Consider the following 16,115-nt stretch of genomic DNA (forward strand, 5'->3'; position numbering starts at 1 on the left):
CAATTGACTTGCTTTTTCTATCTGATGTAGTTCTCCTGATATGACAGCTTTTATTTTACATAGTGTGCAGCAGGTTTCTATGAAGCTTGGCCACTAGGGGTGTTAACTCTTATTATGCTTGCTCACCACCCTCTCAGTTCATGACAGCTGCTGTTATAAATCTTGTGATATCACCAGCCCCCATCATCCGCTCCTTCCACAGCAGGTCTCCTAAACACGGCTCAGGATTGGCTGTCCTGAGCTATGTGCTTGTTCAAAGTCTCTGTTATCTCTATGTGTAAATGTAGTTCTACACACACTCTAGAACAAACCACTGAGCTGAATGTTCTACAGCAGAACTTGTGCTGAGCTTTATATTACTACTAATACTAGATGTTATAAAATAAAATGTAAAAAAATCTATCAAATTCTACTATTAACATTGAAGCATGGATTAAATGGGGCAAAAAGCTGCTTATGTGACCTACATATGACCCTTGTTTTCGGCTGAGACCCCCCCATGCCGGGAACAGGTAATTAAAGTTGGTATATAATGGATCACAGACCAGGCAGGGCTGACCGAGGAGTTTTGGGATACCACAGATTTATAGCCAGTAAAGATAACCGCTCACCTCTAGCCTGCATGTGTCACAGAACTGGCAGGAAAACTACATTCAGCTGCTTTGCTCCTGATCCAAATTATGAATATTGGGTTTTTTTATGAACAGCATAGACATGACAGTTATTAAAGTCATATTCTCGGAGTCATGACGAAGTGGCGCACGTAACTCATTCTTACGTCACTAAGTGGTTAAAACAGAGCCTTTCAAGTTAATAACGAGATGATGCTATCCATGCCATATTTCTTCTCTATAGAAAGGTAGAATTGTGATGGGAAACATGACCGTAATATCTCCTGCATGTGATCACCAGAGGCGAAGATATTGTGGAATTTGGGAATCCCATAATTTTCTAAAAACTGAGCTACATCACATAATTTTCTGAAGACCAGCCCTGTTGTAAGTCATCGGAGGGGAGATATGTGGGCGTAACTTGTGTTAATAAAAGCAAATGTCAAATTATAATCTTTGTCAGTCCTGGGAGATACAGTTCACTGTAGTTCTGTTTATTTCCAATAATGAAGAGCCAGAATAATGAAAAGCCAGAGCCAACCCTGTGACATCCTATTTTGTATATTTTATAAACACTGCCTACTTTTTGGATGAAATCAGTGACAGTAACGATATATATATATATATTCCACACGTTGGAATCAGAGATGTATATACTATACACTCACTGTGAGTTCCCCAATAACTGGCCTATTAGTGGAAACAGCTGCAACCTCATCCATCACTTGCCCAATTGTCTTGACAATTGGAGGCAGTGGAGTTTTGTTCCCTGACATATTGGTACCAGGCGGGAGATATGTTTGATTCTCTCTGTTGGTTCCTGGACACTAAAGTTTTGTTACTCACCAGAACTGTCAGTCAAAAAGGATAGCCCGCCCCCAAAGGAACCAGGAAGTGAAAGAGACTGCAGATCTGTGAACTGCTCAGGAGACAACTTCAGAATAATCCTTTAATTCCAAAAGTTATTGCATTTACACATAGAAAGCTGTTATAAGACTCTAATATCCTGACCTTACAAAATATTACTGGAAGTGCTCAAAACTGGAGATTTTTCTGCATTTTTCAGTAAACGCACTAATGCATATTATGGTCTACCTCTCTCATTATATGGCTGATAACAGAAAACAATACACTGTCTTGACAACGGAAAAAAAACACATCACACCAATGTCATATTTGGGATTTATTTGAGTGAATGTTGCATACAGCATATAGGGGGGAGTCTAGTTTCACAAAATGGAAGACACTACATGGATCGGTCGCTAAAAAAAAAAAAAAAAAAAAATGGAAAAATGTTGCAGAAAATAAACACAGTAAGTCTTTTGAATGGTGGATACATAGGACATCACTGTGTACTTGAGGAACAATGTCTCTTCCCTTGCATATGGCTCTTTCAAGCTTTCCTGTAGTGTGTCAGGGAAGGGAAATACAATGTGCAAAAATGTAAGACACAAAAATACCTTAAGATGGTCTATGGACAACATTTGTAACGTCAGACGACTGGCATATAAGACTAGAACAGTTCATGAAATACTTGTGAAGTTTTTCCTTGTGAAGTTGGATGGTGATCACAACTTTAAATCCCTTTTCTCAATGTAGGAGCCTAACAACGCTACGCTGAGATACAGAATTGAATAATCTAAAATATATTATAGTGTTTTTTTTTCAATATAATTTTAGAACTACTCTGGTATAAAAGGCAAACAACACCTTCCAGTCTAACAAGCATGGTAGAAATGAGCAACTATGAAGTATTTCATCATTTTCCTGGAGTAGCAAAATCTGTTCCCCTAAAGTGTATTTCTTTGTCTGGCAATAACACTTTAAAGCAGAGTGATTCTCGTTTTCCCATTGGAAACACTTGTCATTGACACAGAAGGTTGTTTGCATCCAGGACACAGGACATTACAAAGGTACACTAGATTCTTAGGATATCTATGCTGCAGAACATCGGACAACAATCTGGTGCGGAGTGAGATCTGTTATGCTTCAAACTCTAGTCCTAGGCCCAGCTTGTGACCTCCTGCGTTGATGTTCTTGCCATCGAGAAGAGTGGAAAGTGTTAATTTGATACCTGCAAAAATAAATAATACATTTATTATGTCTAGATATGGAAACAGATAAAATAAGCTGCCACAGCTTACTGTGATTGTGTATAGAGACCTGTCAATGTGAGCCAGGAGAGGAAAACCACCCAGGACTTCTCCTGAGCCCAACTCATAATGTGGCTGGTTTGTTAAATCCATTTACAAAACCCGATATGACCCTCTGGGTTAATACAGGGGGTTCTCCTGTCCAGATGCCATACACATATCAGACAGCAGCTAAGCATTCTTTCTTGGTCTGTAAGGGCTGACATATTAATGTATTGGTTTCAGTGGTCATAGGGCAAAATAACAATGTAGTGAACAAAAAGGAGTAATGACCCATTTAGATGAGCAATTAATTGGCGTTCAAGCATTTATAAGAAAACACCTGATGAAGGCGGGAAACGCTCAATCATGGGGTGCGATGATTTTAGGTACAGATAGAGATCATGGTTATCAGCAACACATCTCACCGTGTGAACAGGACATGTGCTGCCGAGAACATGGTAATAAGGATTGTTCTGCGCACAGGCCAGTAAAGGACGTCCTATCAGTTTGTGTATAGCTAATTGCCAGTCATTTAATGGCCGGGGTGAGCTCGTGTAAAGGGGCCATTATTATGGAAAAGTTGAATGAATTAATGAAGTTAATCGCCATCAAAATGTCAACTCCCTCACTGAAGTAAAGCTTTATGCAAGACTATACATGCACATTATACACTGCTCAAAAAAATAAAGGGAACACTCAAATAACACATCCTAGATCTGAATGAATGAAATATTCTCATTAAATACTTTGTTCTGTACAAAGTTGAATGTGCGGACAACAAAATGACACAAAAATCATCAATGGAAATCAAATTTATTAACCAATGGAGGCCCTCCAAGGAAATGCGCAGAACACCAGGATTGTTAAAGTCGCCACTGGCGCCCTGTGCTCTTCACAGATGAAAGCAGGTTCACACTGAGCACATGTGACAAACGTGAGAGAGCCTGGAGACGCCGTGGAGAGCGATCTGCTGCCTGCAACATCCTTCAGCATGATCGGTTTGGCAGTGGGTCAGTAATGGTGCGGGGTGGCATTTCTTTGGAGGGCCGCACACCCTCCATGTGCTCGCCAGAGGTAGCCTGACTGCCATTAGGTACAGAGATGAGATCCTCAGACCCCTTGTGAGACCATATGCTGGTGTGGTTGGCCCTGGGTTCCTCCTAATCCAGGACAATGCCAGACCTCATGTGGTTGGAGTGTGTCAGCAGTTCCTGCAAGATGAAGGCATGGAAGCTATGGACTGACCCGCCCGTTCCCAAGACCTGAATCCGATTGAGGACATCTGGAACATCATGTTTCGCTCCATCCACCAACGTCACATTGCACCACAGACTGTCCAGGAATTGGCGGATGTTTTAGTCCAGGTCTGGGAGAAGATCCCACAGAAGACCATCCGCAACCTCATCAGGAGCATGCCCAGGCGTTGTAGGGAGGTCATACGGGCACATGGAGGCCACACACAATACTGAGCCTCATTTTGACTTGTTTTAAGGACATTACATCAAAGTTGGATCAGCCTGTAGTGTGTTTTTCCACTTTAATTTTGGGGGTGACTCCAAATCCAGGCCTCCATTGGTTAATAAATTTGATTTCCATCGATGATTTTTGTGTGATTTTGTTGTCAGCACATTCAACTTTGTACAGAACAAAGTATTCAATGAGAATATTTCATTCATTCAGATCTAGGATGTGTTATTTGAGTGTTCCCTTTATTTTTTTGAGCAGTGTATAATTGCCACACTCCTTCTAATGTACCTGCTAAACACATGACTAACCTGGAAATAGCAGTGGATTGCATAACCCATACGGCCTATATGCACAGAATGACTCAGAAACAAGCATCCAGCTTTACCATCAGCAATAAAAACAGAAATGTACTATTGCTACAAAGCTGTCAAGACAAAGTTAAATCTGATTGCATGGTAGAGTGTAAAGCCCCCGCACACAGACTAATGTTGGCCGAACATGCCGGTATAGACAGGTTTGGCTGACAGTCTAATGTGTATGGAGCTGGCTGAACGATCAGCAAACCATTGATTTGACAACGGTAAATGTAAGAAGGGCCTACAAGATGCCACTGGTTCCATAGTACTGCTTGTATTTATGTATATGGAGCAGCCTTCTCAGGTGAATGGCCGTGAGGGACCGTGTCGCTGCATCATTGGCATCTTTTGGAGGATATGTTCACAGGACAGGTAAAAATCAGAAGTGTATTTTCCGTGGCTGAAACCAACACTGACCACTGAATTTCTGTAGTGGATTTGTAGTTTGCAATGGATCCACCATGTGAAGTTTAGCCGCACTCAATGTGACTAATCCTTGCGTTATCCATGAGGAATCCCCAGGAAATAAATAGCAAGTTGCTTAATTTTGCTGCATGACTTTTACATTACCGAAATCTGCGCGGAAAATAATTACTGTACCGAAAAAAACTTGTCGCAATATTCATTTTCTTGTCTTTCTTACAACATCTACTACATGTCCTAAAAAGGGGCCTATCAATGTGATGATCCCTTCACTAATACTCTTAAAAGTGCTGTCAAACAGAGAAATACCTTTCTCCAAAGGGTTAGACTTGCTTGTAAATAAACAAAAAATTGCTTCTCCCTCTTACTGATCCTTCGCAGCTCCCTGTTCAGCGTTTACCAGGCCCCACTGGTCTCTACTTTGTGGCCCCATATTGACATATAGTAAATGGCAAGAAACACCTGCTCAGCCAATCACTGTAGGCAATGGTCACCCTCCTCAGCCAGTGTTTCCGGCCATTCCGGGGGTGTAGGGACGAGACAACAAAGTAGAGACCAGCGGGGACCATGTAAGAACCAGAATGGGAACTCCAAAAAAAAAAAAGTTTACAGCAGAGTTCATGCCTGTGTTTCTGCATATAACTGACCATAGTGATGGAGACGGAGCAAGACAAGAACCACATGGAGAACGGTAAGAAATTATTCAGCAATCAGAATATCGTACCTGGTTTAAGGGTTTGAGTATATCCTAATCCAATTAGACTGGAGTTGTTCACTTTAGCCTGCAAGAAAGATCAGTCCTTAATTATTAATATTAATCCATTCCAAAGACGCTTATATTTTATGAAACTAAGACGGATATATAAAGTATAAAATATGTCAAGTTCTCATTATATTCAGATTGGTACATAATATGCAATGGCATTAGACACAGTGAGATATCCAGTAATTATATTTACTCTTGGTTTATACCGATGCTAAACCCTAATAAACTGGTATTGCAAAACATAAAGGTTATTAGATAAATGACCGAGAATCCCTTATATTGGCCATTTGTTTCTACTAATCTTGGTAACCTCATATCGAATTGGAGAATATGAGTCCAATCAAGAGAAAGCGCCACTATTTCCTAAAAAAATAAGCTTATTAAACATTCATTTAAAACTCTTTGCCAATAGCAAAGCCCACAAGGAACCCAGAAACAATCAATCAGCAATGGTGTGATAAAAGGGAGTCTCGGACAAAGCAGCAAATGTGCAGACTGCTGTCTGACTCCAGGTGAGTGGCGCTTGCCCATTCACACATTACCAAACACTGCGGGGCTGGTGAAGTCAGAGATCATACATAAAGGCTGGGGAGGGATTCTACATAATGGAAGGAACCTCAGCCCTGCTCCATGAAAATAGTTATAAGGGAGTGACAGCCCCCATACACATCAGACAGGTTTGGCAAACAGTTAAATGCAGCGGCTGTCTAACAAACAGCTATAAGGAGCAGGTCTCCAGATGGTGACTTTTATGAGGAGCCCTGTACAGAAGAGCAGACCTGGGCGAGCATACACAGGACATGGTATAGGAGGATACTGCCAGTCACAGGAGGTGCTGGAAGATGGATGTGACAGTGTAGTGGGAGTGCTTGAATACTGAAGGTAGGTAAGGTGGGTAACCTGGATATAAGTGTACTGTGATAAGGGGAAACTTTGGTTGCAATTCTACCAGTAATGGGGGGGATCTGGGTAGTCCTCACTATGGGGTAAAGCAGGAGCTTGGTGTCCCTAATAAGGGAATTTCTTCATGTGGTCCTATCAGAGTTAAAATGTGGCTCTCAAGGATAAAAAGGTTGGGATCCACTGGCCTAAAAAGTGTACAGGGCCCCCGGCTAATCCTTTTGTTCTTCAAGGGATAAGCTGTCAGAGATATTTGTCAGCAGATCTCTCATAGGGACACAAGAGTGCTCTGTGGAGCTGGGCAAGATGGCTGAACGAACGGCCAAATCATCATTCATCCTACATACAAACGTAAATATAAATATATATATATATATATATATATATATACACACAGTACAGACCAATAGTTTGGACACACCTTCTCATTTAAAGATTTTTCTGTATTTTCATGACTATGAAAATTGTACATTCACACTGAAGGCATCAAAACTATGAATTAACACATGTGGAATTATATACTTAACAAAAAAGTGTGAAACTACTGAAAATATGTCTTATATTCTAGGTTCTTCAAAGTAGCCACCTTTTGCTTTGATGACTGCTTTGCACAATCTTGGCATTCTCTTGATGAGCTTCAAGAGGTAATCACCGGAAATGGTTTTCACTTCACAGGTGTGCCCTGTCAGGTTTAATAAGTGGGATTTCTTACCTTATTAATGGGGTTGGTACCATCAGTTGTGTTGTGCAGAAGTCAGGTGGATACACAGCTGATAGTCCTACTGAATAGACTGCTAGAATTTGTATTATGGCAAGAAAAAAGCAGCTAAGTAAAGAAAAACGAGCGGCCATCATTACTTTAAGAAATGAAGGTCAGTCAGTCCAAAAAATTGGGCAAACTTTGAAAGTGTCCCCAAGTGCAGTTGCAAAAACCATCAAGCGCAACAAAGAAACTGGCTCACATGAGAACCGCCCCAAGAAAGGAAGACCAAGAGTCACCTCTGCTTCTGAGGATAAGTTTATCCGAGTCACCAGCCTCAGAAATCGCAGGTTAACAGCAGCTCAGATTAGAGACCAGGTCAATGCCACACAGAGTTCTAGCAGCAGACACATCTCTTCAACAACTGTTAAAGAGGAGACTTTGTGCAGCAGGCCTTCATGGTAAAATAGCTGTTACGAAACCACTGCTAAGGACAGGCAGCAAGCAGAAGAGACTTGTTTGGGCTAAAGAACACAAGGAATGGACATTAGACCAGTGGAAATCTGTGCTTTGGTCTGATGAGTCCAAATTTGAGATCTTTTGTTCCAACTACCGTGTCTTTGTGCGATGCAGAAAAGGTGAACGGATGGACTCTACATGCCTGGTTCCCACCGTGAAGCATGGAGGAGGAGGTGTGATGGTGGGGGGGTGCTTTGCTGGTGACACTGTTGGGGATTTATTCAAAATTGAAGGCATACTGAACCAGCATGGCTACCACAGCATCTTGCAGCGGCATGCTATTCCATCCGGTTTACGTTTAGTTGGACCATCATTTATTTTTCAACAGGACAATGACCCCAAACACACCTCCAGGCTGTGTAAGGGCTATTTGACCAAGAGGGAGAGTGATGGGGTGCTACACCAGATGACCTGGCCTCCACAGTCACCAGACCTGAACCCAATCGAGATGGTTTGGGGTGAGCAGGACCGCAGAGTGAAGGCAAAAGGGCCAACAAGTGCTAAGCATCTCTGGGAACTCCTTCAAGATTGTTGGAAGACCATTTTCCGGTGACTACCTCTTGAAGCTCATCAAGAGAATGCCAAGAGTGTGCAAAGCAGCCATCAAAGCAAAAGGTGGCTACTTTGAAGAACCTAGAATATAAGACATATTTTCAGTTGTTTCACACTTTTTTGTTAAGTATATAATTCCACATGTGTTAATTCATAGTTTTGATGCCTTCAGTGTGAATGTACAATTTTCATAGTCATGAAAATACAGAAAAATCTTTTAATGAGAAGGTGTGTCCAAACTTTTGGTCTGTACTGTATATATATATATATATATATATATATATATATATATATATATATATATATATATATATATATATACATATACATACATACACACACACACACACATACACATATATAGCTGATTGTTAGTCATTGTATGGACTACATCAGGAATCAGCATCCTCTGGCAATTCAGCTGTTGAGACACTATGATACCCATAGTTTAACAAATGCTGGAGAGCTGAAGGATGTGATCCCTGGACTACATTTTGGCAGTGGATTCTACTCCCGGCCCTCACTACAAGAGGCACAATTCTCACTCTCCATCCTAGACTTTTTGGATACGTTGACAATGAGCATGGCACTAATCGAGGCTAGCCAATACATGTGAGTGCAGGTGAAGGTCACGGCTCGTTTAATATCCCATCCACCACCAGGCTGAAGATCAGTTCACATTGCCATCTATAATCCTGGGCCTTTAATCTAATGAAGGTCAGCGATCCTGGCGGTATGATGGCAATATGTCACCACGTATGAACCTCCAGTATGTATAACAGCTATAGAGCGCACACGTGATGTGCTTCTTAGTGCTTACACTGCCCCCTAGTGGATACTTACAGAGAACGATGCATCTGAGTCAATTTGATATTTGGCTGCAATTCCAAAGCGAGTGTTGCTGTTTCCTGCTGTCCAAGCCAAGTTAATGGCAGTTTCCAATTTATTATTTACTTTCTGGTACACCGAGCCTCCAAATTCTGTACCGTCATTCCTATTGGCAACATACGATAAATATATATATAATATATATAATAAATCAATAGAAATAATCACAGCTCCTGATCAGACAGCTGATCATATACACAATTAACCCTTATATCGTTTACTGCGTTCCTGAACATTATGAACACAGAATGCCCTAATGGCAGCTAGAAGAAAAAAATCTTTCCAGTTTCAGTGACAATCAAGAAAGATGCAAATGATGAAGACCCCATTCCTACGACAAGGAGGGTCATAACACTAGCTTTATACTATAATGTGCTGGGTAAAGTATATTGATTTACATGGCAATGACAATTTGAGGATAGCTTTACACTGCCTAAAATCAAACTAAATCATTTAAATCCCATCTCATCTCTAGCTAGGGTGACACTTCCCGATACGACATAATAGTGAACGCGTGTGAGTTGCAACCTGCCAACTGTCACAACCAGAGCACACAAGTCACTGGAAGTCCACTAGGGATTAGCGCATCAAGACAATTTGCAGGTCACAACAAGATTATGTTGTCATGTAGCACTGTAACACTGAAAAGTGACTGCATCAAAACTTCCCATGTAGTCCTTCAAAAATGAAAAATAAGGGTGGATAAATTATCTATGTCACCTGAAGACATGTGACCTCATATCAAAAGATTTTTTTTTTTTTTTTAGACGGCATCCGGTACACGATCTCAAGCCGTGGCGGTTTGATGGTTGAACGATCTATAGCAAGCTCAGTACTGTGCAAACCTAGATAGGTCCACCAGAGTCATCTCAGCTGTTATCTTGATTGCATCAAGACAACGGGTTGCTGGTCTTCCTCTTCACCTTGTTCCTTCTATTCTTTTGACCAGGATGTCCTTCTCCAGTGATTGCTCTCTTCATATGATGGGTCTAAAGTAGGCAATTCGTAACTTAGTAATCTTTGCTTTGAGTGACATGTCTGGCTTGATTGGTTCCAAAATTGATTTGTCTGTTCTTGCCATCCATGGTACTAATAACATCCTTCTCAGGAACCACTATCGAACGCAAATAATTGATTTTGTCATCTAAAGTAATAGTATAAGGGTTTTAAACTAAGATACTGATGACCTATTCTAAGGTGTTGGTGGAAGTTTGACACTCCGCACTCTTATCAATCAGCTGCTACCACCTCCACCAGCAGCTGGATCTAAACGGAGCATGGAAGCTCCAGGGTACTGAAGATTACCCTCAATTCATTTATATAGGAGCTCAGGAGCAGTGTACGAAACTTGGTGATATCGTCCATACACTATTCAGATCTGGCAACTGCTGGAGGTGATAACTGCTCAACGATGGAGGGTGCCAAGCGTCAAACTCCCACCGAATGGATATCCTAGAGATAGGTCACTACGATCAGTGTAATGGAAAACTTCTTTGATAATGACTTTTGGTCAGTGCTATGGATCGTAACAATACATTTCCTACTATGCAGTTTTGATCATTGAAAAGTAAAGGGGTTAAATTTTACATCACTGGACACAGTGAATGAATGGTTCAGCTTTTCTCGCTAAGCCTTGTTGACAGCAATACATGTATATTCTGTTCTACTTACACATTGGTGTGCAACTGGAATTCATCAGTTTTATATCCGACGGCAAAGTTGCTCTGTGAGACTCTAGACTTGGCAGATTCAAAAGTCATTTGGTAGCCAGCTAGCCAGCCTTCGTAGCCAAACACCACAGCACCGCGTACAGATGGACCGGCAATATCAAAATCCATATCACAGCCCACGTTAACGTGCTCTCGCTTGTACGCACCCTTGATCTTCGCATTCTTCTTTCTAAATATTTACAGAAATCAAGACAATGAAGATGTTCTTCAAGAACACACAAGACCAACGATCTAATAACATGACAAGAGCAAGGTTATATCGATGGAAATGACGTGCAGGACCAAACAATACACACGATGCTGACAATGGAGTGGGAAACAGTCAGTAATGCCATTTTCAGCCTCCAGCATTCCCTTAGTACATGATGCAGAGGGGCTCCAGCTGCCTTCAGTCCCCTCAGTGTCGGCAGGCATGAAATGGGCAGTTCTACAGGCAGCAGTGCCAAGAGGGAATAGCAGAATGTCATGTGCCATAATGCTGGATACATCAGTAAGAGAAGTGGTTGTAGCACAACTACAGCGGGAGCTGAGGAGAGCAACCAACACTATTACCCAATTCACCCCACCGCCAATTTCCATTTTTTTCCTCCCCTTCGTCCAAGAACTGTAACTTTTTTAATTTTTCCGTCTATATAGCCGTATGACGCCTTGTGTTTTCCGGGATGAGTAGTATTTTTGAATGACAATTAATTTTAGTGTACTGGAAAATGGGAAAAAAAAAATCCAAGTGCATCAAAATTGCAATTCCACAATTGTTTTTGTGTTTATTTACCATAGTCACTACATGGTAAAACTGACCTGGCAGTATGATCTTCCAGATCAGTACGATTATGCAAATACCAAACATGTATAGTTTTTTAGTTTTTGTTTTTTTAATTGGTGAAAAAAGTTCAGAAATTAGTAAAAAAAAAAAAAAAAAAAAAAAATGCATGTTTTGCCATTTTCCGAGACCCATAATGTTTTCAATTTTCCGGCTATGGGGTTGGGTGAGGGCATATTTTTTATGCCCTAAGCTGACGTTTTTACTGGTTCCATTTTGGAGTAGATACGTTGTATTTTATTGCAATGTTGCAGCAGCCAAAAAAAACGTACTTCTGGTGTTTTGATTTCCTTTCTCGTTACGCCGTTTACCTATCGGATTAATTTATTTTATATTTTGATAGATCTGACTTTTAGGAACGCAGTGATACCAAATTTGTGTATTTTTTCTTATTAATGTATTTTTAATGGGACAAAAGAGGTGTGATTTGAACTTTCATTTTTTTCATATTTTAAAAACTTTTTTTTTTTCACTTTTTACTGTATTTCTTAGTCTCCTTAGGCGACTTGTTGAATCTGCGATCGTCTGATCGCTTGTACTATACACAGCAGTGGTACAACACTGCTATGTATAGCGAAAAATCAAGGTCTCCTATAAATGCTGGCTTTCACAAAAGTACCGTAATGACAAGCAAGGAGGTCTTCATCAGACCCTTGACTGTCATAGCAACCCATCGGTTCCCCGCAATCACGCCACGGGTGCGTCGAGGGCGCATACAATGACATGTTCCCTGCTGGAGAGTGTTAAATGCCCATGTCACAGATTGACAGTGGCATGTAACAAGTTAGCAGTCACGGGCAGAGCTCCGCTCCACCCACAGCTGTTAGAGGCAGAAGATGGCTGAATAATTCAGCCATCACTTCCTGGGAAAGATGTGGGCTCGGCAAGATCATCACTCAAAGTCCCCAATTTAATGGAAAATGGCCACAACTTCTTGTGAGTAAGAAACAATAATTGATAATACATGAAGTAAAGTAACAGACAGCAATAGAAATCTGGAAATAGTATCAGCTTGCCGGTAGATTCTTGGTAGAACGCTGTAGAGTCCACTCATACAATGACGAGTGTTTACTATACATCTTTGTACTGTTAATTTACCTATAATCCTTTAAAGGGGTTGTCTTCTGCTAAAAGTCTGCAGTGACTCTGTGTGTTGACCGCAAGTATGCGATTTGCAAACATGTGGACACATGCTGACTAGACAGGCTTGACCTTGTTCGATTCACTTGTATAGAGAGAGGCCGGGCACGTCAAGTCTTAGTGTGGCCAAAAGTATGGTTTTCAGATTCTGGCAATCAGGTGACAGCCCACTCTAAGCAGCAACGCAGGAAATCCTGACAGCATGTGGAGCTTGGGCTGTAAGTATTCAGAAGTCTGCAGTTACATAGAATGACCCCCCTTCCTGATTGCTAAAAAGACTTGTTAGATGTGCACTGATTAAAAGACAGAAGTGTTGAGCCACCCAAAAAATCACTTCAAAGTGCCAGCCACTATGTGTCTCCCTTCTTCCTAACTTCCTGTGAAATCCCTGTAGTCAGGTGAATTCCGTCTCTAGCAGCAGAGCCACTGCGATGGATTACCGGAAGTAGGGTCGTGTCTCTAATGTCTGTCATTTTGCATGCAGGTTGTCATGGGTGTGTCAGAAGTGACAGACAATCGCCCTGCACTTGATCCCTTCGTTTGGCATTACAGACACCTTCTTAGAAGCTGTCTCTCTAAGACCCAGCAGCTACCCATCTTGCTATTAACATCCTGGCCTGGGTGTATAAACAACTGCTGCTTACTAGAGGGAAGTGCTGGCAATATTCACAAGACCCCTTGTGAAGGCTTGAGGAAGAGCAGTACTTCTTCCTCTCTGGAGCTAAGAGGACGAGTGTTCATCTCTCTAAAGTCGACTAAAGCTAAGCTATCTTCCCTTGTTTGTTCCCCTTTGTTGTCTTTAGTTGTCAGTGGGGATCGACTAGAGCTCATCCCCTCCCTTCCCTAGCCAGGGCCAAACGCCAGGGAAAGACAGGGCGAGGTTCCTGTGCGGTGATTGGTGCGGAACCAATAGGGACGTTAGGGGAGACAGGGTGATATAGGTCAGTCTAGGAGGTCTCCACTACCCCCTTTCCGTAGAGTCTGGGCCCCCTTTTCCCCCATCCATTCGTGTTGCACTTAGTCTTTCCTACATCTTCCGTGACACAGGTATAATGGAAAGTCCTGGCTATCCATTCAGGACAGGCGAATCACTGGACAATGGCAGGTGCAATGCATGCTGGGAAATGAGGAAAAGAAAGTTTCAGCAACTACAGTGGTGGTAGAATGTTAACGGAGATTAGCTACCCACTCAAAAAGAATGGATGGAAAGTTAGAAAGTATGCGAATCAGGTCAGTTTCTGGAATACTACAGGAATCAGACCTTCAGTGCCAGGCTGAGATGGCATTTTAGTGAGCTGCAGAGAAGGATGAAGGAAGTGTGGCTGCAGGCAAACTAAACTTTTCTTCCTATGTCATACTAATTAGATTTTTGTAAAAATGCATGGCAGAAATCACCAATATGTAAAGCTCCTAGAAGTAAGACCCACACATGGGGTTAGAATAATCACCATGTTCTCCAATTCAATGACTGCAATTCTGAGTATTGTATGGTAAAAATGACCTGGTAACCTCATTCTCCATGTCAGTATAAATATGGCAATACCAAACAGAGAGGTTTTTTTAGTGGCTTAAAATACATTCTAAACTTGTCAGGGCTTGTTTTTTTAAATGTCAACCTATAGGTTTTTAATAATAACATTTTGCGCTACATACAGTTTTTTATTTCTTTATTTTTAAAGTGGTGAAAAGGATGATACAAATTGTAATACTACCTTTTTTTCTTTAGCTTTACACTTAATTTTTTAGTCTTCATGGGAGACTTCAACAGTATTGCTGCATATAGGACAAATAACGGTCTTTGGCTGGGCTCCACAGGAGTGACAAAACAATAACGATGGGCGCCTCCAGTAGGCCCCTTAGCAGCACCCAACGATCAAGTCGTAGGGGGATGGTTGACTGGCACTAGAAAGGATACCAATGCATGATTGCAAACCTTAAATGGCACTGTCAGAGATTGACAGCTGCATTGAAAGGGTTAATAGCAGTGATTGGAGTTTAGCTGAGATGCCTACTGTTAGAATCAGATGCCGGCTGTGTAACACAGTCAGCAACTGCACCGTATTCAGTGAGCTGACCTAGACCGCTCAAAGATGTATACTGTCAGAACATTGCCACCTTCTGGGTCAAATTCTTGGAAAAAAGTAACTCTTAATTCTCATTCATAGAAGGGCTGCCCTCTATGGTGTTTACATTCCCTAAACGGGCAAATTATCTTTATTCGTCAAGAGACAACCCTTTAAGAGCTTAGGAGAATAGGGAGGCCTACTCAAGTCATACAATGGAGAAATCTACTCTACTTCATTGATGACACCGAAATTTTGCTGGGTACTTTGCTTGTCTTTGGTTTTTCTCTGTCTAGTGGCCTTATGTGAACATGCATTTACATTTTGCATGCACATCAATTTACGTTTCAGTTCAGACTCCCAGGTTTTTTCTTTGTAGTTTAGTGTGCTTCAGTGCATATAAGGGTGTGGCCGCCCTTTGTCTGAGCTGTAAGGTTCATTCTGCCTCTCAGGTCCATGCTTCTACTAAGAGTTCAGTCTCTCTGCCCTTATCCATATGTATGTCACTTGACAAATGGTAAGGTTTTAATATTAGAGTTAGGACTGTTCCATAAGGGTTGCCGTGACGTGGCGGAATGGCTTTTACATTATTTTGATAAAAATTATATTAACTAAATACCCTTTATTATTTATCATTATTTTTATGCATTGTGCGATTTATCCATTTACTTCCAGGTATTTGGGTATTTTGCTTGTCTTTGGTTTTTCTCTGTCTAGTGGCCTTATGTGAACATGCATTTACACTTTGCATGCACATCAATTTACGTTTCAATTCAGACTCCCAGGTTTTTTCTTCATTGAAGACACCGCCCATTTTGCCGGATGAATATCTACTGATCTGACACTATTGGAAGCTCTTAAAAGGGCAACCTGCCATATTTTCAAATTATGACTATGATATTGTTAGGTGTGATCTATGTCTGCCATATAGCCTTCCTGATCATAAACACTAAACAGCTGTATGGCTGTTGTGCCATCTGCTTTCTTTCTACTTTGGTTACTTCTATGGAGGAAGAGCTATAAGCTGCCAAACACCTCATACGGC

The 16,115-nt window shown here is 41.3% G+C and overlaps 1 protein-coding gene across 2 annotated transcripts in view; it reads right to left on the reverse strand.

Moving 5' to 3' along the window:
- Nucleotides 1-1,781: 1,781 nt before the first annotated feature.
- Nucleotides 1,782-16,115, reverse strand: part of VDAC1 (voltage dependent anion channel 1) — a 45,823-nt gene continuing 31,489 nt past the window's right edge. For both annotated transcript variants that reach the window (XM_073649561.1, XM_073649562.1), the window contains exons 6-9: nt 10,989-11,216; nt 9,273-9,423; nt 5,717-5,774; nt 1,782-2,685 (exon numbers count right to left, since the gene is read on the reverse strand). In XM_073649561.1, coding sequence (XP_073505662.1) covers nt 2,594-2,685; nt 5,717-5,774; nt 9,273-9,423; nt 10,989-11,216 — 529 coding nt within the window. In that variant the 3' untranslated portion in view covers nt 1,782-2,593. The remainder of the gene's footprint in view (nt 2,686-5,716; nt 5,775-9,272; nt 9,424-10,988; nt 11,217-16,115) is intronic.

This window comes from Phyllobates terribilis, unplaced genomic scaffold (genome assembly GCF_046119375.1).
Source record: "Phyllobates terribilis strain yellow unplaced genomic scaffold, ASM4611937v1 Scaffold_10__3_contigs__length_209671492, whole genome shotgun sequence".
NCBI classification, from domain to species: domain Eukaryota; kingdom Metazoa; phylum Chordata; class Amphibia; order Anura; family Dendrobatidae; genus Phyllobates; species Phyllobates terribilis.